Source organism: Chlorocebus sabaeus, chromosome 20 (genome assembly GCF_047675955.1).
Source record: "Chlorocebus sabaeus isolate Y175 chromosome 20, mChlSab1.0.hap1, whole genome shotgun sequence".
NCBI lineage: Eukaryota > Metazoa > Chordata > Mammalia > Primates > Cercopithecidae > Chlorocebus > Chlorocebus sabaeus.
The window spans coordinates 83,067,801-83,094,153 of NC_132923.1; the positions used below are offsets into that span (position 1 = coordinate 83,067,801).

General features: G+C 47.0%; 1 protein-coding gene across 2 annotated transcripts in view; it reads left to right on the forward strand.

Annotated features, from left to right (window-relative positions):
* Positions 1-268: 268 nt before the first annotated feature.
* The window catches only part of GLIS1 (GLIS family zinc finger 1), a 234,547-nt gene continuing 208,462 nt past the window's right edge, over positions 269-26,353 (forward strand). For both annotated transcript variants that reach the window (XM_007978689.3, XM_007978692.3), the window contains exons 1-2: positions 269-340; positions 1,334-1,634. In XM_007978689.3, coding sequence (XP_007976880.2) covers positions 1,376-1,634 — 259 coding nt within the window. In that variant the 5' untranslated portion in view covers positions 269-340; positions 1,334-1,375. The remainder of the gene's footprint in view (positions 341-1,333; positions 1,635-26,353) is intronic.

Here is a 26,353-nt window from a genome sequence, read left to right on the forward strand (position 1 = left end):
CGCGGCGCCGCCCCGCGGTCCTGCCCGGCTCGGCCGCCCGAGAGGCGCGGGCACCGCGGGGCTACAGCCGGCCGCAGCCTGTCAAACCCTCCGCTCAGCCCCGCGCCGGGCCCCGCCCAGACCCCCAGGGGGGATGCCCCGCCCTCGCGCCACGATTGGCCTGGGTGGCGCGGCCGCGGCCAGCCAGTGGCTGGAGCCGCTGTCGGGCAGACGCGGGCCCGCCCCCGTCCCCCGGGGAACCGCCCCGTAGGACGCGGCGGCAGCGGCGGCTGCGGGGGCTGCGGCGCCAGTGGAGGCGCGCCGAGCCGGGCGCCCAGCGATCTGCAGCTGCAGCTGCGAGGTGAGAGGGGGCGCGGCCCGCGGCCGAGGGAGGGGCGGGTGCGGGGCCCGAGATCCGAGGCTGGCGTCCCGGCGACGCTCGAACCCCGGCAGCTTGGGGATGGCGCTGGGAGTGCGGAGGGGAACGGAGAGTTTGGGGCCCCTGACTGAAGGGCCGAGGCTCCGGCGCGGCCCCCATCTCACGCGCGTGTGGCGAGAGCGTGGGACTGGGTAGTAGTGCGCTGCCGAGCGTCTGACCAGTGGTAGTGTGGGTGGCGTGTACGTCTCCGGGCGTGCCTCGACGGGTGTGCGGGTGTGTGGCGGCGACCGCGTGGGCATTGCCCACTGTGCTGGTTTGCGCGCGCGACGGGCTCGATTCCTCCGCTGCGCATGGGAATGTGGGTGTCCCGGCTGCGCGTGATGGGTTCGCGTCGCTGGATTCAGCGCCCATCCTGGGACTGGCGTTTTCCCGGTTCGGGTGGTCGCGGGTGAGTCTCTGGGGGTTTTCCCGGGGCCTTTGGGTTCGGGTCTGCAGCCTCCGCGCGCAGCTCGGCCCCGGAGCCTCGACGAAGCGCGCAGCCAGTGACCCAGCCGGAGCCGTCTCCGGGGCTTCGCTCGAGTTCTTCTCTGGGAATCCTCGTTGCCGCCGGCTCCCTGTTCCACTTGGGGACAGGGAAGAGGCGCGCTACCCACTCCAGGCCTCAGTTTCACCATTCGTGGAAAGGAGGCTGGTTTCGGTGGAGGCGGATTTGGGTGGGACTTCTCGGTAATGAGCCGCGGCGCGGGGGCCTGGGGTCTTCAGCACACCAGGGAAGGGCGAACCGTTCCTGAGTGAGGGGGCTTTTGCGTGGCATCAGGTGGGTTTGACCTCTGATTGGGCTAGGTGTGGTGGCACTAACCTATGTTAGAGACGCGGAATCCATGGAAGGGGCAGTGACCTGCTCAAACGCGGCCCCGGAACGAGACGGGGGCCGCTTTCCGCATTCTAACTTGCTGTGCTGTCTCCCCTCCCCAGGAGCCCGGCGCGACCCCCAGCCGTGCGCCCCGCCCCGGCGCCATGCATTGCGAGGTGGCTGAGGCACACTCGGACAAGAGGCCCAAGGAGGCCCCCGGTGCGCCTGGCCCCGGCCGCGGCCACGCCAGCCTCAGTGCGCACATGGCCTTCAGGGTCACCGTGAGTGGCGGCGGCTGCGCGGACAGGGGCCCGCGGGACCTGCTAGCCCGGCCTCCCGCGCCGCCACCGCGCGCCCACGACCTCCTCCGGCCCCGGAGCCCCCGAGACTACGGTCCATCCAAGGCCGCTGCCGCCGGGAAGGGTGAGTCCGGCCCTGACAACGTGCCTGGCGGCTCCTGTGGAGATTCTGGCTGCCCGGCGTCGCCACCGCGTGCTCGGGAGAACTTAGTGGAACTTTCTTCTGAGTTCCTCAGTTTCTCTCTTATTGTTTGGGACTAGCTTGTCAGTCTGAAAGTATGCCTGCTTTGCGAAGCATCTAATTTAAACTCAGCCCCGTTTGGGGAAATGTGTTTGTAGAACGCTCTCAGCTTACATAATTTTGCTTCTGTATGTTTCTGATAAAGCTTGCATAGAAACTTGTCAAAATTTTATTATATATGAGGGCGAATAGCAACGCATATATTGGTATCTGTTTCTGAGCAGCTCAAGGCATAGTTTGAAGTATTTCAATCTTCTTAACAAAACCCAGAGGCCTTTAGCAAGATCACTCTCCTTTTGGGACCTCAGTTTCCCCATCTGTCAAGTGAGGAATTAATTAAACCAGATGATTTCTGGATTCCTGAGGGAAAATTTTCTGCATCAGCAATCCAGCCTGGGTCACGTCCTAACTTAAACATGACTTTTCTGTACTTGGTGCTTCGGCAGCCTAGTCTTGGATCACAAGCTTCTTGGCAAGCCCCTTCGTCCCCCAGTGAAGCTGGCCACGCGAAGGTGGAGGTCCCAGCATGGCTTATGGGCTCAAAGTCAGAGATGGTGCTGGGATTCTCAGGAACATGCTCTTCTCATCACAGTTAATTATTATTGAGTCATTATTTATGAGTTTCGTGCTGACAGATAATTAACCAGGAATTGGAGAAATTGTTAAGATGCCGGGTCCTCGTCCTCCCCGTTTTTTTCCCTTAGGGAAAACCAAGGCTTTGGGGTTTGACTATCGGCATTTGGGACCTCTTGGTTCTCTTTCCAAATGATTTTCAAGGAAGACAAAAACAGTTTGGGTTTTATGGTTATAGGCATCACTTCCTAGCATCAGTCCCACAACTCAGAAGAGGTAGGCAGCCTGCTTTTAGAGTTGAGAGCTCCTCGTGGATCAAAAACAGCCAACTCCCTGGTTCAGGGATTAGTAAAATGGAATAAACATAAGCAGTTTTTTTCTTTTTTAAAGAAAACACTCGACTTTGTGTGAGAGAACTATTTCCCATCTCTTTGTTTTAGATGCCAGCCTCTTTTTCAAGGGATAGAGATAATATTTTAGAAGGACAGATACAGTGGGGAGGGGCGGGAAATGCCTGCAGAATGTTATTGCTGGAATACACACATATGAGGTCTCTTTTACCAGAGAGGAGCGCTGTGCAGCGAGACATGAGTAATGTTTGCTGCCGGGAGCTCCCTGGCTTGCCCGGCTCCATACACAATCCTCCCTTAAATAGATACCCTCCTGCAACGTTCTGTGTTTAAAAACATCATGGCTGTCATCTGAAGATCGAGTTCTCTGCAGACCTAGTGAACGACTCTCCTGAACATAACCTTTGTTCCACACTATGGTGAGACCTTTCGTCTGGGGGCTTTGTGTCCGATCTTCCTACTTCCATTCCCCCTAACCCCAATTATTTTTATGCACACCCCCAAACATGTCCAAAATAAAAGATCTTCAAGTCAGGATTACATTTGGAAAGGGCAGAGGAGAATAAAGGGATAGGAAGAAGAGCCTCTTTCTTTGTACCTTAAGCTGGTCTCTCTGGTGAAGCTTTTTTTCCAAGAGGTTTCACAACTTTTCTTCATAGCCTCCCAGTGAGGCTGGTGTGGTGGGATATAACCAACTCATTTGAAGGGTGAAGAAACTGAGGCCTGAAGGTGGGAAAGTGTTTGGTATGTGTAGGGCAGGGGTTAGGGAAGCCACAGCTCTATCCTAACCTGGCCTAGGGAGAAAGAGAAGGCTCGGTCCTCGGCTTGGAGAGTTTTCCCTGCTGGCCTCTGTGTCGCTGTAGGCAAGCTTTCCCTCAGAGTCCAGCCATCAAGTGGCCCGAGACAAAACCAGCTTCCCCCCAGTTCTTCAACGTCCTTAAAAATGCTGCAAGGAAACAGCACCTTCTTGCTGCCCCTACTCCTACCGAAATAGTCCCCAGACCATGTAACCCTTTGATTGTTTGGTGTCTAGCTCCAAGTTCTCAGGCTTATTGGAAACAGACAGAAATACCAATTGAAAAATACGTATTGACTGTGCTGGGAATTGTGAGACCCCACCATCTATGATCTGTGGGACTTGGGGGAAGCAATTTCACTCTTCTGAGCCTTTGGTTCCCTCATTTGTAAATTTACCCTGAGACTTAATTTGCAAGACTGATGAGATCATTAGTGATAAAGAGTGTGCAAGGGCCACCTCAGTGCCTGGTTATTTTTAGGATTACTACTGTAACGTGTTTCACATTCTCAACCTCTGGGTTTTCATTTGCACGAGAGGTAATGATGCCTACCTTGCAGGGTAAATAAAACAAGAGTCGTTTTATTAATTCGTGCAGGGCCCATGCTAGGGTCAGTGACACTTGAGATAAAGGGGACAGAGTGAGAAGGAAGAAAGGTTACATTTTTAAAATGCTGAATGTGGAGGGTGCTAACTGTGGTGTGCTAGCCAGGGGAGGCAGAGAGGTACCAAGCTTCGGGTCTTTTGTGACCACTGCTGCTCAGTGACCAGAGAGAAGACAGTATGGCTCAGCCTGGGGTCAGGTTTCAGATGCTCTGCCGCCTGCCTCAGATAGTCCCTACGCAGAGGAAGAGAGTGGGTTCTTGAATCTAGTAGTTTATCCATAAATGTTTGGGGCCTGTGTATTTGATCTGGAATCGGGAGGCACTGGGATGGTGTGACGTCATGGACTAACATTGTCATCATTTACAATAAGAATCATGATCTGTTTATGGCAGAGTCCCGTTTATCCAGATTCCAAACAGCTGGAAAAGCCAAATTGCCAGATGCTGCATTTTTCTTTCTTATTATTAAACACCCGACACTCTGCTTTTATAAGTCCTGACAAGGAAAGAAGGTAAACATCTGGGCTTTATGCAGGCGGACAGCTTTGTGGTGATGGCCTGATGACGCTTGTTCTCTGTGCACGGTGCTTTACAGTGTTCAGAGCGTGTTCCCACACATGCTCTTGTCTGCCCTCGCCAGCTGGGCTCTGCCTGCCTTGGGGGCACTTGTGAGGGAGCAGATGTAGAAGACTGTAAAGTGCTAGGCAGATACTAGCTGTTATTAATGTGATTCCCATTTTATAGACGCAGACATTAAGGTTCAGGGATTTGCTCAAAGCTGCAGACAGTAGGTGGCAGTTTCCAAGCTTCCAGCTGCATTTATTTGATTCTGGTTCCACAACTTGTACCTTCTACATGTGTGTGTTGGCGGCCGAGAGCTGGCATTCACACGAAGGCTTTCTGAACGTTCCTAGAGAATTAAAAAATGTCTTTTGCTTTTGGTATTTCTACTGTCTCACATCTTTGGGAATTGGTAACTAGTATCTATGCCATAGTTAGAAAATTTTGTAGTTTACCACATAATTCCGTTTGTCCAGAGTTGCTGTTCCCACACCAAACCAGATAATGAGGTCACTATTTAATTGACAGTGACTCACTGGGCCCTTTCACGGTGTGCTGAGACTGGATGCATCCTTGCAATAAAAAGGAGGTTGATCTCGACAAACGTGAACCCCGCCGTTATATAAACAGCCATCATGGCTGTCAATGCCAAAAAGCAGTCAGTCTTGTAACTTGGAAAAAAAAAAAAAAGGAATTGTAGATTGTGTGCATGGACTCAGGGGGTGGGGGTGGTGGACAGTAAGTCATGATGTTTTGGTGGTACCACCTGGTCGAATTTCTTCATCTGAATAAGAAGCTCCTGTGATGTTCTGGGGAGGCCTTGGAAAGGCTAGTGCATCCCTAATAGAAAGGTATGAGTTATTTTTAAAGCATTTCCCCCCTCCAGCTCCGGTGGGCAATTTGCTTGCATTTCATCCATTTTAAAGTGCTGGTCCTGCGATCCGGAAATAATCAGATCCAAATTTTTTCAGTGCTTGAAGTTTCAAATAAGGGAGAGAAAAACCTGCTGACCAAATGTCAGCCTCAGTGAGACAAAGAGAAACAAGTATGTGTGTGGGTAAAAAAATGAGATAGGAACATGTTGCGTCTACAGTCGTAAGAGTTATGTATCCGACAAATCTTTTGTAGACATGTAGTGGAAATACAATTCCCAAAGATTCCCTAAGAATCTCGGGCGGCTAGAATTCCTCTATCCTTCCTGCCTCTCAAGCTCTCTAGAAACTAGGACTTTGTGGGCAAAATGGCAAGGGGACCATCACATGAGATCGTAATTTAATTTAGGCTTAGTTGTTTCTCAGTAGTTTACCTGTAGCGTGCTTAGCTGGACTGAGGTCTATAGAGCTTCAGAGCTGTGGAATCACATCGATAGTCTATGCTGCTCCGTCTGTGATTTAAAAATGTCAGTTTCTTTATATGCTATGATTTTTCTTCATCCTTTTTCTGGAAAAAAAAAAAAAAACAAAACGAACCCCATCTCAGAGTTACTCATCTCCCTGCGTTTCATTTGCATGAGAAGCTTAGTGAGCCAGCACACTTATTTTTACAGTGCGTTAAAATCCCATTACAGGCATAAGTGCACAATGAATCACTTAAAAAAATATATTCTTATGTTCTTTGTTCTGAAAGTTGCATAATTATCATCATTTTGTTCGGTTTTATTTTGTGGAGTTTGGCCAGCATCCTGGAAGAGGGGAGAAACTAAAGTTTGGGACAGGGTTTTCAATCTGTTTTGGATAGGATTAGGGGAAAGAACAACAAACAAATAAACTTTATTGGGAAGCTGACCAGTGACTATCGCTGAGGATAATTTCCCTTGCTTCTCTCAATTGTCTTGGAAAATAATTCTCTGTTTTCAACACGATATGGTAGTATTTCAGCAACCTCACCTTACATATACGGTTACATTCAAAGTTAAATTGTAATGGGTGGTTTGTTAATTTTTTTTTCTAATATAGATTTCAGTTGCAATTACTTTGGACCTAGAGAATTGTGTGGTTTCCTTTCGTAGGGCGTAGTTTATTTTTGTATTTAAAGAAACAAAGACATTCAGTTCAAGGGGGAGAAGAAATGAAACAAAGTCTGCAGTGGGCTTTGAAAACTTGGACTGCATTATGCAAAAAGCACAGCTGTAATACCAGGGCCAGGAAAAAAGACCAAACTCCTGAAATATTTGTGCTGTTCGCCTTCACTGTGCTAATGATTCTAGCAGTTTAAAAATGGACTTCTTGTTTATCAAGAGCTGCTGCCCAAATTAATAGTTTACAATTAAAAAAAAAAAAAAAAAAAAGCAAAAGCTTTCAGCATTGGAAGCAAAGTCCAGGGACTGACAGCTGAGTTACTGAGTAAGGAAAGCAGAAAAGACAGGGGAAAAGTAGTTTTGTGGCTACTTTGTTGGTTTCCCTAAGCCATATTTATAAGAAACTGAAAGAAAGCAGAAGGTTGGGCTGGGAGGAGAGAATACAACCCTAACCCAGTGGTCTCAGAGTTGAAAGTCACTTAAAGCATCTGTTTTCTTCCCCTTAAACTCCAAAGGGTTATTCCTTCAGTAGGTTTCTGGTGGATCGAGGTGGATTGTGTTAGCATTACGAGCTGTGTTTTTAAAGTCAGCATTTGAGTCAGATGCGCTGAGATGAGACCTTCAGTCCGTGAACTGAATAATGCATTTCCTGGATGGCCTGAATTTATTTGGTGGTTATGGTTGGGCCTGCCTGGAGCTAACACATGAGCCATTGTGTAGCATCTTTGCTAGTGGGCCATGCCCTGTGCTTTGAGCCTTGGTTTTCCCGTCTGTAAAATGGGGAACAGTTCAGCTGGATGATCCATAGTCCCTGCCTGCTGATACTCGAGATTCCACACTAACTGGGCTGGGAAGGTTTGGAAGGATCTGGGGTGTAGGAAGAGGCCACTTTTGTCTCAGACCAGGTTACACACTTGAACTCTCAACGCTCAAGGTGAACACAGAAGGGATGGGGAAGAGGGAGGTCAACTAACCTTTAGTGAGCGGCTGCTCTGTGCCAGGTGAGATGCTTTAGAGACGTGATCACATTTAATTATGCCCAATAGCTCTAGGAGGAAAGGAGGCACTGTTCTAATTTTAAAGATGGGGGGACTGAGGCTTGGAAAGGCAAAGTGATTTGTCCAAGGTTGTGCATGTAGTAAGCAGTAGAGCCTGGAATTTGAACCCAGGTCTGTCTGACAGCAGAGCCAGTACTTGCCTCTGAGAATACACCACTCTCCAGGACCAGCTTCTTAAACCCAGGTGGTGGGAAGGAGAGGATGTGGCTCTAGAGAGCTGAGTGTCGCCCAAGCCTGGAGGAAGGCAGCAGGAGGCTGCAGGGGGCCCAGACAGCCACACCCCAGCGCAGCCCTTTCTCAGTCTCAGCCAACAGGCTGAGGTGTGACTTACAGGGGACACTCTGCCTCCGTAGGGCACTGCTCCTCTCCCACTTTGGCACTAGGGAAAGGAGAATGTTCCCAGTGACTCAGGATCCTCAGGAATCTGGGGTCTGGAAAAGGACTCTCTGAGGCCATGGAGGGGGCCCCTAGGAGGGACTGCTTCTCAGAAGCAGTGGCAACTCCCATCCTGACTGGTTATTGCAGGTAATAGTCCCTGTTTGAGTTTTTCTTGCCATTTGGGGAGATTCCTTGCCAAGGCCCCGGTCGTAGTCTCCCCTCTACGGCTTTCAAAGACATTTGTTGGATGAGAATTCCTCAAGATCCCCACCATGCCTGGTTGTAGAATACGTGCTTCCCTGAGCATGTTGGGTCAGGGATCTATTAAACAATTATTTCTTGTTAAACACTTGGTGGGATGAAGCAGGGCTTGGGAGGGAAAATAGGCTGGGGATCAGAGTGAACTTGAGAGTTTGCTTGTGAGAAATGGGTCTTTTGTGTCAAATGATGAATGAGCTAGATGAACCCCTATGGAAGGTAAAGATCCCACGGCTGATCGCATCTGTGGCCTTGCACGTGCGTTCATGAGAACGTGTACATTCGTACGTGCGTTCATGAGAATGTGTACATATCGCAGGGAGTCATACTGATTCTGAAGATGGACTGGCAGAAGCCGTTCTGGTCTGAGGAATTTTTGCCTTGCTTCGTGCCGCCGTGTCTGAAGGGGAGTGAATGAAGTACGAGGGATGGCCCTGCCTGCCATGCAGCCCAGCCTGTTCCTATTTGTGTCTTTTTAGCAACCAGCTTACTCTTTTAGATGTTACCTTTGTTTTTAAATAACAGGTTTGCTAGAAATCAGGCTTTAGCAAGAAACCAGGGAGTACTATAAACCTGACTTGAAAAATACAGAGCCCATTTGCTGTTTTAAGCTCTCCGGAGGGCTGGAGATTGGGTTTATTTTGGAACGCTGCTGGACTATATGAATTACTTCTCAGAGGGTTGGGTATTTAATACCTAGTAGAAGTTTGTGTAAGAGTTGATGATGTATTTTGCCGACTTTCCAACCCTGTAAATAAATTACACGTGCCGGCAGAGGCTGCCAGGATCCACTGTGTCAATTGAAGCTTAATTTTTATCCTAAACCACTGAATACTTTTGTCCTAGCGAGCAGAGAAAGTTACGGAGTTTTGCTCGTCAGTGAGCCCATTCCAAGACGACGGTTTAAAGAGCCTGAGAATAGGCCTCCGTGGAGTCACTGATTTTGACACCGTTTTCGGTGGTTAAGTAGCTTCAGCAGTCTCAAGTCCAACCCTCAAGGCAGAGAATGATAATATAATTTTAAGCGTATCGTAAAAATGAAACTCAATCACGTCCACTCCCCAAACCTGTCTCACTCCCCATCTCTCTGGAGAAAACGGCTGTAATTGTGTGTTTCATCTCAAGACTGCCTTTGCATTTTGTCTTATTTGAGTGCAATGCCCAGGTAATAACGTTGGCATTTCCAGCGTGAAACAAAATAGGGTTTCTAATTTGGAGACACTATTAAATATTTCATGCTTCAACCAAACGCAATTCTTTTTTCCTATAATAAGTTTAAATATTAATTCTCTGGAATGTCAGATGCCTAAAGCAAGGCATTTAGTGATCTGCAGTTTCAAGTATCTTGAAGAAGGTTTATGAAACAGGATATTTCACTGTGAGGGATGAGTAGTGTGCTTCAGAGATATCTGAATTCAAGGCATCGTCTTCTGATTTATTTTTTAAAGGGAAAAGGTCGTAAAATAAGTTGCTTTATGTGCTGATGGATTAAGTGGCTTAGGCTGAAATAACAGCAGGAACTTTACTGTTTTTCCCCGTTATATTTTAACAATGCTTTTTGGGGGAGGGGGGTGCGTCTTTTTCCCGCCTGCTTGTCTCCTCCCCCTGTTCCCCCCCCACACCAGCCAGATGGCTTTAATTCTAACCAAATCCCATGCTGAGGCCAAATGATTGATCAAACAGTCATTTGTTACTTACGTAGCGCTCTTTGTGAGAATATCTCCATGCTAGGGCTTCTCGCTGGGGCAGGCTCTTCTTTGGGCCTTCAAACAGATGATTTCAAACAGATCGGGCGGCTTGGTGAGGAGGGGTCCGTGGGTGGATGCGGAGCAAAAATCCCAGACCTCAAGTCCTTAGAACTTCTCGCTTAAAACCTTTGCGTTACTTCCCATCCCTGACAGCAGGGATATCCAAATGTTCTAAATATAAGGACAAAAATCTTTCCACTGTCCACGTGATAGCAGCTATACTTTTAGTATGTCTTGAAGCAGAATATACCTAATGAGATTTAGGTAACTGCTAATTTAAAGAACACTTTTAAGTAGATATGTACTCTACCACATCATCTACACATCTGTAGAGACATCAATTTGTCCTACAGATAGTTCTTGGTACATGCTTTAAAGATCTTCTGTGAAATTACACTTGGCATGTAGATTGACAGCCAGCTGGCCCATGGGAAAAATCTGAGCCCTTTGATCTGGCATTCAAGGCCTTCTTGCAGGGCCAGTTCCATCTCTTGCTGATGTCTGCTCGCGGCAGCAGACTTTTCCTTATGCAGCCTCAGACCTGGAATTTACTCTTTACCTGTCTTTCTTTCCTTATAATCTGTGGGCTTCTTTTTATTCGTCTTTGTGCCTCCTTAAATCATTTTTGGAACAAGTGGAAAAATAGATAATATTCAAAGATTCATCTTTGTATTCTTGTGTCCAGCACAAAGTCCGGCATGAAGTTTGTATCTAAGAAGTGTGTAGAGTGCTGATTGAGGGCATGGTTGTGGAACCAGTCCACTAGGTTTGAATCCTGGCTCTGTGTACTAACTTGGGGACCTTGGCAAGTTAGGGAGCTTCTTGGGTCTCAATTTTCTTATCTGTGACATGAGGATAATAATAGTAATGACCTCCAAAGGCTGTTGTGAAGGTGGAATGTGTTAACACATGTATATGTGCTTAAAAACAGACTGGCATATGGTAAATGTTCAATTAATCTTGGGATTATAATAATTATTATTGTTATGACTACCATGTAAATGGTAAACAGAACCTCTAGGGAGGGCTTTCCCTCCCTTCCATTCCACCAGATTGACCCTACTGATTCTTTAAGACCCAGCTGAAATGCCACCTCCTCTTCGAAGTCTTCCCTTTCCTTTGCCATAGCCCTGCTCATACTCTATGGCAATTTCCTATTTACTTATGTGCCCTTGAAGACAGGGGCAAAGTGTCATTATCCTTGACCCTGTATGGCCAGCACAGGGCTGGCTCCAAGTGAGTGTCCAGGAAGTTTGGGAATGAAGTACAGCCCAGTCTCTGCCCTCAAGGAGCCTGTAGCCTGTAAAGGAGGAGCTGTGTTTGATGTTCTCGTTTTCCTGCAAGGTTGAACATATGGTAAGCTCTCAACACATGTGAGATGCCAGTAAATTTCTTTTTTTTCCTTGCCCTGTCTTATGGTGCTGAGATGCCAGTAAATGCTACATGAGTTCTCACATGCAGATACCATCATGTTTCTTTCCAATACTGTCTTGAGGCTCTTCAAAATAAGGTCTGCCCCTTGATTGCTAGTGACCCTGGGAGAGTCTCCTTACCCAGCTGGGCCTCCCTCTCCCCCTCTCTGGGAAGGATTGACTTCAGGGCTTGCAGGCTCTTCGGTTGCAAGCCTTTGGAGCGGCTGGGTCAGGTGGAGGAGCTTGGGGCCTGATGACTGTCCTACAGTGACTGGCCATTGGCCTCTTGGCCAGGATTGGCACTTTCTGTCACATGCTCATCCTCCCTTTTAGACAAAGCCCCACGTACTGTGACATGCATCTCATCTTGTGGCTTAAAGAGCAGCTGTGAGTGGTTGCTACTCATCTCACCCAGATTTCTCTAAGATGAAGAGGAACCTTAGATCAAATGTTGGAATTGAGAGCTGGGAGCCAGAGGATGGTAGCTCTTGGTGACCCTGCTGGGGTGGTGATTGCTGTCTACACCCAAGATCTCCACTCCAGGACAGGCTTAGAGGCCCTGGGGGATGTATTGGTCTCATGGCCCTTCTCTGGGCACCGTTGTGGGCTTTGTAAACTGTAAAGCTTTCCAGAAATCATATTATTAATTCAAGCCCCTTTTGGGTAGATGGGAAGACTAAGGTTCAGAGAGGCCATGTTACTTATGCGAAGGTGGCCACATGGCTTTTAGAGTCAGAACTGAGTTTGGATCCTGATTACCTCACCTGCTAGGCCTTAGGCGAATTTGTAGAACTCTGAGCCTCAGTCTTCCTCATTTGAAAAGTGGAGATAGTTCCTGTCTCATGGGTTGCTAGGGGGATTAAGATGAGTGTCTGTAGAACACGTAGCTCAGGGGCTGGTGCACAGCAGGTGTGTCCCAGAGGTGAGCTGTGGTTGTTGGTCTTTGTGAGTAGAGAGCTGGGCTAGGTCCCAGGCCTGACTGTCTGATGTTGTTTCTCCTCTACACTGTAGTACTCTATTCCCAGACCCTGCTTTTTAATTATTTTTTGGTGTAATTCCAAGAATAAGGACTTTGGGGTCAAATTGAGGCTTGAGCTGCAGAGATGGAGGATGCAGGTCTGGCTGGTGGGCATGGTGGTTTCCCCTAGGGCTGGGGGAGGTTGGGGAAGGAGGAGGGTATGGGCTGCCTCAGTGCATCTCTCTGACAGGTCCTGGCCCTGGGTCAGTCTAAGACGCTTACTCAGCCTGTGGTGTCCAGTAGGATGGGGGTTGTCTGTGCGGTGGTTCTGGAGGCACACCCCCACCTCTTCCCTGGTTTATTGGGCTGGCAGTTGCTGTCAGACTCCAATATCCAGAGGAATTACCTTGATTCTTCCTCTTAAAACCTGTGATGCCAGGACTACCCTGTTCCGAACCCACGTCCCCATGCCTGCCTGGCCCTGCAGTAATGTAGCGGCTTCCATCTGTTTAGTCCTGCTGTGAGTAGATGTCCCACGAGGCCATTTAATTCCTTCTACATTCACTCTTTGCGCAGTGGATGTTAGCATCCTTATTTTACAGTTGAGAAAGCTGAGGCCCAGAGAGGCTAAATGATGTACCCGGAGTTCTAGAGCTGGTGGGTGTCAGCTGCCGGCCCACCTGCCCCTTCTCCACACCTTGCCACCTATTGGACCTTTCATTAAGGCCTCGGGTCCAATGTTACCCACTCAATTACCCACTCATCACAGTCAAAAAACTTCCTCCTCCAGCCAGAATTAACCTGTCCCTCCTTCATTATCTGACTGCCATTTGTCATTTTTCTCTCATGAAAGAGTCAGGCGTTCCAGATGCTTGCATTCATCTTTCCCTTCCCCGTGAATCTGTGGGCTTCTTGGAGGCAGGGTATGTCGTGAACTCATCTCTGACTTGCTGATAGAGGATAGAGCAAAGAATAGAAAGAACACAGGACCCTGGCAGAATGAATCTGCCTCTCTCCAGTCAAGGCGGGGCTTCTTGGGAAGTTCTCGAAGCAGATTTTCAGTACAGCAACCCAGAGTGACTCTCAATTTTTGAGCCTCAGTTCCCCATTTTAAAATGAGAGAATGATCCCTGTCTGGCCAATTGTTAGGGGCAGATGAGATGAAGTATGTAGAATTAGCCTGAAAACTGGAATGGCTGTACCTGTGTTTGGCTGGTGGTTGGTTGGTTCATCCATATTTATTGGATACCCGCTATGCTTCCAGTGTTGGGGTCTGCCCTAGGATACCATGGAGAACCAACAGATGGAGTCCTTGCCTCCTCGGAGCTGGCAGCCTGGAGGAGGGTGTTTGCAGGTTCCCCCTTCAGGCTGGCCGGGTCTCCAGGCCTCTGTGCGGCATTACCACCTTATCATTTGCTGTCTGTCCTAGGCAAACTCCAGTTCTCCAGCCAGTCTCAGCCTCATGACCTCAGACAATCTCACCGAGCCTTGGTCTGCTGAGTTATGGAATGGAAATAGGTGCTTGCTCCCCTCACCAGGCTAGCGTGAGAATCAGTGAGGTAGGGTGGGAAAGGGCTCTCTAGGTGGCTAATGGTTGGGGACTCTGAGGACAGGTTAGAACTTGAGTTTATAGACCAGCCCTCTAGAGGACAGTGGTGGACACAGAGTGTTAAATCCCGGGCATGAGGACTGCCTTGGGCATGAGGACTGCCTTGGGCAGCCCTTTTCTTGCACCTGTTGCTGATTCTGGTGGCTTAAGCTTTCTTCTTGGAGTGAATACCTACTCATTGTCTCAGGCAATACAGGCCAACAGCTTTCCTCTTTCAGAAAGTCTGCAGGGTCTCTCCTGTCCCAGCCTCATACCTCTCCCTCCCTACTCTTCCCATTCCCACTCTCCATGGCTCTGGCTGCTATGCACTCAAAATACGGAAGAGCTATTTGCTGGGGTGGGGTGGAGACAAGTAAATTCCCAGTGCTTGTGGCTGAGCAGGTGGGGCTGTTGGGGATCCTCCTCCTCCTATTCTTCTTTCTACTCCTCATTTTTTTTTTTTCATTATCCTACAGTGATCAATTGAGCGCTGTTAGGCACTGGACCAATCATCTTTTTAAAAATGAATCATCTTGACAGCCATGCACCTGTAGTCCCAGTTACTGGTGAGGCTGAGGCAGGAGGATTGCTTGAAGCCGGGAGTTCAAGACCAGCCTGGGTAACATAGTGATATTCTGTCTCTACTTTTAAAATTTAAAAATTAGCTGGGTTGATGGTGTGCACCTGTAGTCTCAGCTACTTGGGAGGCTGAGGGGGAGGATCACTTGAGCCCAGAGGTTCAAGGATGCAGCGAACTGTAATCAAGCCACTGTACTCCAGCCTGGGTGACAGAGTAAGACCTTATCTCTAAAAATAAAATAAAAGATCTTGTTTAATCTTAAAACTACCTTGTGATGTTTGCTTTTCCACAAGAACACTATGGTTATTTAGATGAATTACAATTAAATAAAATTAAAAATTTAGTTTCCCAGTCATACTAGCTACATTTCAAGTGCTCAGTAGACACATGGCTAGCTAGTAGCTACCACTTTGGAAAGTGCAAATATAGAGCATTTCTTCCATGACAGAAAGTTCTGTTGGACAGTGTTAGTCTAAAATATCATTCTTTAATGTATTCATTTGTTCCTCACCTGTTTCCTGATACTCTTATCACATGCTAGAGTCTCTAACATCCTTGGCCTCTACCTTGGGGAGCACCCACTTGAGAGGGTGGGCAGATGGCCATGGACGCATTGAGATGGGGCTGGCATGCCGGCTACCAGGCCTGCCTCCTGTTGGAGATACACATGTGAGTCCTAGGGTCTGTCCTATTCTCAGAGTGTTCATAAGACAGCACTGACAAGAGAGATCAGGGCAGTCTTCCATGAGAGGTGGCATTTGAGTGGCCGGACCAGGTTCCTTAGTGCTGGTTGCTTAGTGGGTAGCCCCGAGCCAGCTCATCCCTGGAACTGGAAACATGCTGACAGTGCCCTGAGCAGCAGCTTAAACGGGAATGGCAGAATATTGGTTTATTCCTGTAGGTTCCTGACTTTTAAGAAATTACTTAGTTTTCACTCCTAGTCCTTCTTTGGGAAGTGACTGACCATTTAAAGGTAATTTAATTTAATACTCTTCATTTGTTCCACTCATGTAAGTACTATATACCTACTGTAGAAGCTTTGGAAACTATAGAAACATGGAAAGATGGAAATAATACTTGCTCAGAATCTCAGCCCCAGTAATGACTACTGTTTACATTTTGATAGGTTTCTTTTCAGTCTTTTTTCTATGCTTGTCTGTGTATTAATATAGTTTTATATCATTGAGATGATTCTGAATATAGTCTTAATACTTACATTTAAATTTAAGGCCAGGAGCGGTGGCTCACCCCTGTAATCCTAGTACTTTGGGAGGCCAAGGCGGGTAGATCACCTGAGGTCAGGAGTTTGAGACCAGCCTGGCCAACACGGCGAACACTGTCTCTACCAAAAATACAAAAATTAGATGGGCATAGTGGCACGCACCTATAATCCCAGCTACTTGAGAGATTGAGGCAGGAGGATTGCTTGAAGAACATGGGAGGCGGAGGTTGTAGTGAGCTGAGATCAAGCCACTGCACTCCAGCCTAGGTGACAGAGTAAGACTCTGTCTCAAAAAAAAAAAAAAAAAAAAAAAAGGTAAATAAATAAATAATAAACTTAACATTGAACATAGTAAACCTTTTCTATGTCATTAACATTCTTTGTAAAGATTCAGAAACATATTCCTTTTTTTTTTTTTTTTTTTTTTTTGAGACAGACTCTCACTCTGTCGCCCAGGCTGGAGTGCAGTGTCACAATCTTGGTTCACTGTAGCCTCCACCTCCCAGGTTCAAGTGATTCTCCCGCCTCAGCCTCCCTAATAGTTGGGATTACAAGCATGTGCCACCATGCCCAGCTAATTTTTGTATTTTCAGTAGAGATAGGGTTTCACCATGTTGGCCAGGCTGGTCTCGAACTCCTGACCTCAGGTGATCCACCCGCCTCGGCCTCCCAAAGTGCTGAGATTACAGGCCTGAGCCACTGCGCCTGGCCTACAATTTTTTTTTTTTTTTTTTTTTTTTTTTTTGAGATGGGGTCTCACTGTCGCCCAGGGTGGAGTGCAGTGGCCCAATCACAGCTCACTGTAGCCTCCACTTCCTCCAGCTCAGGGGATTTCCCGCCTCAGCCTTCCAGTAGCTGGGACCGCAGGCACACACCACCACGCCTGGCTAAATTTTTTGATAGAGACAGGGTTTTACCATGTTGCCCAGGCTGGACTTGAATTCCTGGGTTCAAGCAATACTCCCACTTCGGCTTCCTAAAGTGTTGGGATTATAGGAGTGAGGCACCACACCTGGCCTGCATATTATGTTTTATTAAATTCATTGAAGTATTTTGAATAGATGATACATTAAAATGATCCAAAATTTGGAAGGCCCAAAAAGGGTTCTTAGGGAGAGCCTTCCTCTTCTGTCTTTTGTCTGGCCTCTCAGAGATAGTTTATGTGAATACAAACAAATATGTATATATTACTTGCATGTGCATAATAGTTCAGAATTTTCAGCTTTCCCCCAGTAAAGCTAATGCTGCAGTGAATATCTTTATGTAGTAATCTTCATTTGCGTTTCTGATTATTTTTGTAGGATAGATTCCTAGAAGTGGAAATTACTAGGCTACAGGGTAGTAACATTTAACACATATTACCACATAGTTCTTTGGGAAGGGTACACTGATTTTCACAACTGCAGGCACTGCTGTCTCAGAGAACTGTAACTTTACCAGTGTTTCAGCATTTTCCTAATTTGAAAATGGTATTGACGTCTGGTTTCATTATTATAAAGTTATTAGTATAGTCAAACAGATATTGTGTGTTGATTCAGAGTTCTTATCTCCTCTTTTGCAAATTGGTGTTTATGTTGGGCATCTGAATATTTTACTTATAAAATTTAAGAATTGGCATTTTTAAAGTGCTGTCTGTCATTAAGGATGTTAATACCTTTGTTCATCATATTTGCTACTAATATTTTTATGAGTCTGCTGTCTTAATAAGTTTTTTATGATGATTTTGAAATAAAAAGTTGAATTTTATGTCATATTTCCAAGATTTTATTTTGTCTTTTCCCTCATTGCTTTCTTTTTGTCGTTCACCACGTCCCATCGTTTGTTATTATTACTATTTGTGGGAGCTTGTTTTATTAACATTCTAAAAATAAACTTTTATTTTTAGCGAAATAATGCCAAACATGGTTTTTAAAATCACCTAATAAAATCAGGCTTTAGAGAGAGCCCCTCCTCCACCGTCGCACTCCAGAGAGGCAGCTGCCTTCGGCCAGGGCTGCTGTGGTGCGCACCTCCAAGGGGCACCAGGTGTGTGGACCTGGGTAGCACAACAGCCCTGCCTTCGACTCAGTCATTTTTTTTTGTGGCATTTTCTTCCATACATCTCATTTACAAAAATAAAAACAGTGGAAGCTAAACTTTATGTGGCATTTATGGTCCAGGCTTGCTTCAGTTGCCTTACAAATATAATTCCTTTCATTCTCCCAGCAGCCCTAGGAAGGGGTTACTGTTACTCTCCCCGATTTGCAGATGAAGAAATCAATGTGGAAGAGGAAAGGAATTAGTCCAGGGTTACGCAGCTGGTGAGTGGTGGAGCTGGGATTAGGCCACCCTAAATAAGATTTCTGCTCCTGTTCCTGGATCAAGTATACTTACTGTCTACTGGCTTCCTATTACGGTAGATGAGGATTTAGTTCTCTTGTTTTTTTTCTCCTTTCAGTCATTCAGTAAATGATTTTTATTTATTTTATAAAAAATTTATAAATAAAAATTTATTTTATAAAAAAGTGATTTTTGTTTTTTTCTTTTAGTCATTTAATATATTTTTACTGAGTACCTACTGTGTGCCAGAAACTTTTTCTTTTGAGATGAGGTCTTGTTTTGTCACCCAGGCTGTAGTGCGGTGGCATGATCTTGGCTCACTGCAGCCTGGACCTTCTGGGCTTAAGTGATCCTCCCACCTCAGCCTCTAGAGTAGCTGGGACTACAGACTCGCGCTACCATGCCCAGATGATGTTGTTTGTTTTGTAGTAGTGGAGTTTCACTGTGTTGCCCAGGCTCAGAAACTAGTTTATTTCTTTTTAAAAATTGATACATCATAGTTGTACATATTTTTGGCTCACATGTGGTATTTTGATACATGCATACAATGTGTAATGATTGAATTGGGGCAATTGGGACATCTATCACCCCAAACATTCACCCCCTTTTTATGTTGGGAACATTCCAGTTCCTCCCCTCCAGCTATTTTGAACTATTACTATTAACTATAGTCACCTTACTGTACTACCAAATGCTAGATCTTATTCTTCTGCCTAGTTTTGTACCCATTAACCAACTTCTCTTCTTTTTTTCCTCCCCTCACCCTTTCTAGCCTCTGGTAACCAACATTCTATCCTCTACCTCCATGAGAACAACCTTTTTAGCTCCCACGTATGCGTATGAGGAACATACGATATTTTTCTTTCTGTATCTGGCTTGTTTCACTTAACATAACGATCTCCAGTTCCGTCCATATTGATGCAGATGACAGGATTTCATTTCTTGTTGGCTATAGGCAATAGTGCTGTAATAAACGTGGTGATGGTATCCTTTTACTATTATTATTATTATTTTTTTTTATAAGAGTCTTGCTCTGTTGCCCAGGCTAGAGTGCAGTGGCATGATCTTGGCTCACTGCAGCCTCTGGCTTCTGGGTTCAAGCAATTCTCCTGCCTCAGACTCCTGAGTAGCTGGAATTACAGGCATGTGCCACCACCCCTGGCTAAGTTTTGTATTTTTAGTAGAGACAAGGTTTCACCATGTTGTCCAGGCTAGTCTCGAACTCCTGACCTCAGGTGATCCACCTGCCCCAGCCTCCCAAAGTGCTAGGATTACAGGCGTGAGCCACTGTGCCTGGCCTTAGATATCCCTTTGATAAACTGATTTCCTTTCTTTTGGATGTATGCACAGCAGTGGGATTGCTGGATCATAGGGTAGCTCTAATTTTAATTTTTTGAGGAATCGCTATACTGTTTTCCATAATGTCTGTCCTACATTCCCACCGTGTCTGAGCATCCCCCTTTCTCCACAGAGGATTTAGTTTTCTTTAACCTCCACTCCACCCCCATCTTACTCACTGGCACTACCCCTCCCTCCTTCCTCCTGCCCCAGTTGCATCACAATTCTTTGGGACTACTGGGACTATGTATAACGGGGTATTACTGTAGGTATTGTGGGTCTGGCTGAGTCCTAAGACAATAGATCTTAACAGTAGGTATTGGCCACTACATTCCAAAGTAGGACTTCAGGTGTGTAAACTCTGATTTTGAGATCCTTTCCTGGCTTATGCTTTGAGGACATGAAAGGGTTGAGGTGGAAGAGCCCACAGAGAGGATTTCTTCAGAGAGAATTGTTGAGACTCTGATGTTTTCTTCCCCCATGCCTGGTGGGCAGGGAGGGAACGCTTTTTCCTTATCTCAACTCAAGAGAGAAGGGCTTTAAGAGGATTTCTTAGAGAACTGGGCACAGCACTGGAAGCAGAGCAGTGACTGCATTTGATCCATGCCTGGAAATATGAAGCACAAAAGGCTGTGGTTGGAGCCCCTGCTTGGTGGCAGAATGAGGAGAGGTGGCTGCATTGTTTCTGCCAATGATGGGGCAGAGGCTGTGTTCAAGGGACCCGGGCAGTGGTCGTTTTCAAACTGATCCTGCCCAAGAGAGCTTCTTGCCAGGTAGAGGTGAGAGGTTGGAAGTGTCCCACGGGATGCATGAGGGTGCCTGCCAACCAGGGGAGCTCCCTGGGACCCCACAGAAGTGGCCCAGGGTAACACAGTGGGCACTAAGCATCCAGGTCCAAAAAGCTCCAGTGGACAGAGTCAGGGGTCTGAGACACTGACCCTGGCAGGCCCAAGGGGAGGGGAGAAGTCTGATCGTACATGAAAGTCAGACGAGATTATTAATCTGGACAGGACATCTTAATTACTGAGATGAGACTGTTCTTGGGACTAAAAAGAGTCTGGGCGATTGTTTATGGTCTAGGAACGATCCACAGAGTTAAGGGAACTTCCAGACTTCCACAGACTTTATAAGAGTAGGGGGTGGGGATGGGGAACAAGTCTGCAGATAGAGTTTTAGAAAGGACAGTGGCAGTGGCGTGGGCTGGGGATGGGAAAGCTGTTTCTGTAGCACCCTCTGGAGTCTACTTTTTCAGCATGGTGGTTATGTTTGGAACAGGATGTCAAATCAAGTCATGCACCATCAGAACTTTTCCTTTCTAGTACAATTTTTTGTTTTCCTGAGGTTACATATGATGTCTTTTTTCATTTGCTTAGTTTTATATTTTATATTTTATATGGGGCTGTTACCACTCCCCCACTCCCCCATCAGTCTGTCAAATTCCTGTGAATCATACTTTCCTGGATGTCCAAATGCATCAGGTTCCCTCAGTTCCATCTCTCCCGTACTGCAGACTGGTTTAGAGGTGTGCATCCACACCTTGCTGACCTTCCGAGGCTTCCCTTCAAGACTCTCCTGTGCCCCCTGGATTCTGGTTTACTATACATCACAAACTGACTGATTTAGGCAGAGAAGAGATTTTGTTAAAACGATGCTGAGTGACTCTCAGAATTTTCTATAAGACTAGAGAACCAGGCTTGGAAAACCTCGTAGCCAAGAATCTTATCCCAAATCCCACCACAGGGCTGTCCAGTGAAAATGCTGCTGGGCCCCGGTGCACAGCTTGCATTGCTGCTGTAGTAGGGGCTGTAGCTGACTTCTCTGTTGTCACCTGTTCCAGAGTGGACCTGAGCCATCTCTCTGGAATCATGGTTTGGGGTGGATGCTTCGCATTGGCAGAGCCTAGGTCATGTGCCTGTACCTTGGCTACATGGGAGGCTTGGAAAGCAAGTTTTTTTTTTTTAACTTAAATTTTTGTTGAGCACCTGCTCTGAGTTAGGCACTCTTCTAGATGCTGGGAAGATAAGCAAATAGGCAAACATGTCTGCACTCACAGAGCTTACATTCAAGACAGGGGAAGACACTGTAATCAAGTAAACAAGGTAAATATAAAGTTTACCAAATGATGGCACAGGCTATGCAGACTATGGAGAGAAAGCAGTGAAGGGAGATGGAGGCCTGCTGAGTTACAGTGCAGTCAGGATAGGGCGACATTTAAGCAGAGACAGAGGATCTTCAGGATCTGACATTTTCAGTGACTGTGTGTGTGTGTGTGTGTGTGTGTGTGTGTGTATTGGGTGAAGTGGGGGTTTTGCCTTATAAGGTGAATAATTTTCCCAGTAGAAGAAGTGTGTTCAGATGCTAGGCACCCCCCAAAAAGGCAAATGTGCTTTGCATTGTGTTTTCCTTCTTCTTGGTTTAGCCCCATAATTTGCTGGAGTGTATCCTGCAATGGCTTGGTGAGAAAGGTGAGTAGGTGTGTATGTCTGAAAGTGTTTCATTACTGATGGATAGTGTGGCTGGGTAATTTTAATAAGAGTGAATCTTTAAATGTTTACCATGTGCCAGGTACTGTCATCACTGCTTTATGTGGATTAATTCATCCTCACATCAAAGAGGTGATAGAGATTATTATTGTGCCCATTTTATTGATGAGGAAACTGAGACCCAGTGAGGTAAGTACCTTGGCCGTGATCACAGCTGGTAAGTAGCAGGTCTAGGATTTGAACTTGGGCCATCTGGCGTCAGGACAGATCCTGTCAAGAATTTTGAAGGAAAATCCCATTGTCTTCCAGCTTTCCACATTGCTGTTGAAAGTCCAATGCCATGATGATTTGTGATACTTGCTCTAGACTCTGCATTTCCTCCACTCTACCCCATCAGTTTTTCTAGATAGTTTATGAATTTTCTGTCTATCTCTGGTGTTCTGAAATTTTCTGTTGATGTGGGGTTTTTTCCATTCATTGGGCTGGATACTTGGCAGGCCCACTGTTTCTGGAGACTCATGACCTTCAGTTCTAGACAGAGTATTGGTTCTTTGACATTTTTTTCATATAATTTCTCTACTGCCGGTTTCTAGAAATCCCCCTAGTTGCCTGTTTGGCTTTCTGTATTGATCCTCTACATTTCTTAGGTTTTTATAATACCTAGCTCTTTGTCTTTTTGATCTGTCTTTGTCTTTTGATCTGATCTCTTTTTCCCATTTTCTTTTTTATTTTAGTTATTTTTAGGTTGCAAAAGCACTTTCATGCATTGTGCCTCCATTTATGGATGCAATATCTTATCATACCTCTCTGAGGAGATTTTTAGGATTTTAAACCATCTTTTTCCTTATTCCCTGTGTTCCTATTTTCCATTCATTTCATTTGAGTTCCACTTGTTGATTGTTGTTGTTACTTTCAGGTTGAGGGTTTTCCTCACATGCTGATGATGACTCTCTGACCATACGAGGATGTCAGATCTACTGACCCTCCCCTTTCCCCTAATGGTCACCCGCTTGTCCTCACTTCCTTCCTTGCCTAGCTTAGTGTTCATTATGATTACACCTCCCCAAGCACCTTCAACCCTCTGCCTCCCTCTCCCCCTGTTGTTCTCACTGTTGGGCCCCTACCCTAGTTAAGATCGAATTGCCTGTAGCTGTCTGTCAAATGGCGCTAGAGGAGACACACAGCACCCTAAAAGAGCCCAGTCTGTATCGGGGAGTTCAGAGCTCTGGCAAATACTCTCCAAGCCTTGCCTCCCGCTTCTCTGCGGGAGCTGGCAATGCCCCTCCTCTATCAACAGCCAAACCATCCCAGGGCTTTGCATCCACCCTCCCACTTCCTCGGAGACTGTGACTGCACGCTTCTGCTGTGACCTTACCTGCAGTGCGACTCTCGCCCTCTCCAGGGGTCACTCCTATGGGAAAAAAACTGTGCTTGCTGTACAGTGGGTCCTGACTCCAAGTGGGTGGCACATCCTTTGCTGCCCCTGTCCATCTCAGTGATGGTCACACTGGGTGTCCATCTCCCCAGGGAGCAGGGCCACACTTAATTCATCTCATCTCAGCACGGGGCCTGGCACAGCCTCTAAAAAGGCTTGGCCACTATTTGTAGGAAAAAATGCACTTCTTGTTAATCTCACGTGAGCCCTAGTTTTGATGCTACCAGCAGCTGGTACAGTGAAAAAGATGGGGCTGCCAGGAGTCAGATCATCGTGAACCGGAATTTTCACACTGTCTTGAGGACCAGGTGGGCTATTTTTGTAAGATCTCTCAGTTTTCTCTTCTATGGAATGGGGTTGATAATCCATGTCCCAGCTCCTGGTAAGGCTCAGGTGAGATACTGGGTAAAAAAGTACTTACATTTTTTAAATACAAAACTCCAATAAAAGGGTATTTGCATAACTCATTCTGCAGTTGAAATGCAGTTACCATTTATGGAGCACCCGTGTGCTATAATCAGGTGCTGTTCTCATGTTTATGTAGCTCATTTAATCTTTTCAACACTCTTGCGAGGCTTCTGGTAATTTTGCAGCTGAAGGAGCTGAGACTCAGAAGATGAATGACTTGCTGGTGATTCTTGGAGCTTGTGGGTGCCTCTGTTTTCTTAGGCTCAGCCCAGTCTCCTGCTGACTTTGGACTTTGTCTGTCTTTCTAACAACAAAACCCCAAATTGCTGTTTCCGGTTTCTTTCTTATCTTTCTTCACTTAGTAACTTTGTGGAGAAGGGGGAGGTTGGAGACAGTGGAGGGAAATGGGGAAAAGGTGTTAGAAATTGCCCTGTCCAGCCATACACCCCAAAGCTGGGGCACAGATGAGGCCCTCAGGGGGCTGGGGTGTCCTTCTGTGGGAGTCTGTCTACACCCTCTGGATTAGCTAATGGCTTTCAGGGCGAGTTAGCTACCATCTTAGGAGCTATCTCCACCCTGTTTTTAAAAGTCTTTTCTCCTTTATCTCTTTCCTTTACTTCTCTCTTGCTCTCTGGTGTGCCTCTCTCTCTCTCTCTCTCTTTTTGAGGTAGGGTCTTGCTCTATCACCCAGGCTGGAGTTGCAGTGGTGTAATCACAGCTCACTGCAGCCTCAACCTCCCGGGCTCAAGTGATTCTTCCACCTTAGCCTCCTGAGTAGCTGGGAGTATAGGTGTGCGCCAGTAAGTCCAGGTAGTTATTTTTTTAAAAAATTTTTGGCAGAGATGGGGTCTCACCATGTTGCCCAGGCTGGTCTTGAAGAGACGAGGTCTTACCGTGTTGCCCAGGCTAGTATTGAAGAGACGGGGTCTCACTGTGTTGCCCAGGGTGGTCTTGAAAAGATGGGGTCTCACAATGTTGCCCAGGCTGGTCTTGAAGAGATGAGGTCTCACCATGTTGCCCAGGCTGGTCTTGAAATCCTGGCATGTCTCTGTCTCTGTTTACATTTTGTCACTTCTTCTCTCTCTCTCTTTTTTTTTTTTTTTTTTTTTGAGACGGAGTCTCGCTCTGTCTCCCAGGCTGGAATGCAGGGGCCGGATCTCAGCTCACTGCAAGCTCCGCCTCCCGGGTTCACGCCATTCTCCGGCCTCAGCCTCCCGAGTAGCTGGGACTACAGGCGCCCGCCACCGCGCCCGGCTAATTTTTTGTATTTCTTAGTAGAGACGGGGTTTCACCATGTTAGCCAGGATGATCTCGATCTCCTGACCTCGTGATCCACCCGTCTCGGCCTCCCAAAGTGCTGGGATTACAGGCTTGAGCCACCGCGCCCGGCCCACTTCTTCTTTCTACAGCGTCTCTGTTTCCTTCCTTTTTAGTGTTTCTCTTGATACTGTCTCTATTTCTGACTTTCTCTTTTTTCCCTCTGCATCTTACCTTGGTTTCTTTTTTTTTTTTTTTTTTTGAGACGGAGTCTCGCTCTGTCGCCCAGGCTGGAGTGCAGTGGCCGGATCACAGCTCACTGCAAGCTCCGCCTCCCGGGTTCATGCCATTCTCCTGCCTCAGCCTCCCGAGTAGCTGGGACTACAGGCGCCCGCCACCTCGCCCGGCTAGTTTTTTTGTAGTTTTTTTTAGTAGAGACGGGGTTTCACCGTGTTAGCCAGGATGGTCTCGATCTTCTGACCTCGTGATCCGCCCATCTCGGCCTCCCAAAGTGCTGGGATTACAGGCTTGAGCCACCGCGCCCGGCCTTACCTTGGTTTCTGTCTGCCTCACTTTTTATCTGTGTTTTTTCTTCCTCTTGGTTTCTGGCTTCCTGGGTCCATATTCACATTTGGGCTCCTTTTACCTGCTATTTCTGGCAGTGCCACGTTTGCAGTTGTGTTAAAGGGGAGTCCATGTTGTAGCCCACCGCCAGTGATGGCTCTTACCTGCACCTGAACTGCCTAGAAATCAGAGCCTGGGTAGGACCAGACAAAGCCTCACATGATCAGGTCCTGGGGTACTCGGGAGAAGTGCAGGCTCTGCGAGCCACTTCTACCAGCCTTATGGGTGGGTCTGAGAACCACCCCACTGCCTGTGACCTTATTCAGTTAGGGGATGCTTGCTGACCTCTCCTCTGTGCCAAGTCCTGTGCTGGGCCCTGCCTTCAAAGGACTCTTGATAAGGATATGGAGTCAGAGCCTGCTTGTTGTGACCAGAGCTGCACAGGTATTACCAGTTGTACACACAGGAGACCTGCAGGGCCTTTATGAATCACCTGCAGATTCAGGCTTCTTGGCAGCAGGTTGCTGGAGCCCGGCTTTGAATGATGAGGAAGCCCTTTACTAGATGGTGGGCAGGGAGGAAGGCATTCCGGGCCCTTGCTATTTAGTGTGTGGTTTGCGGACCAGCAGCATTGGCATAGCCTGGGCGCTTCTTAGAAATGCAGAATCTCAGCCTCAGCCCAGACCTACTGCAT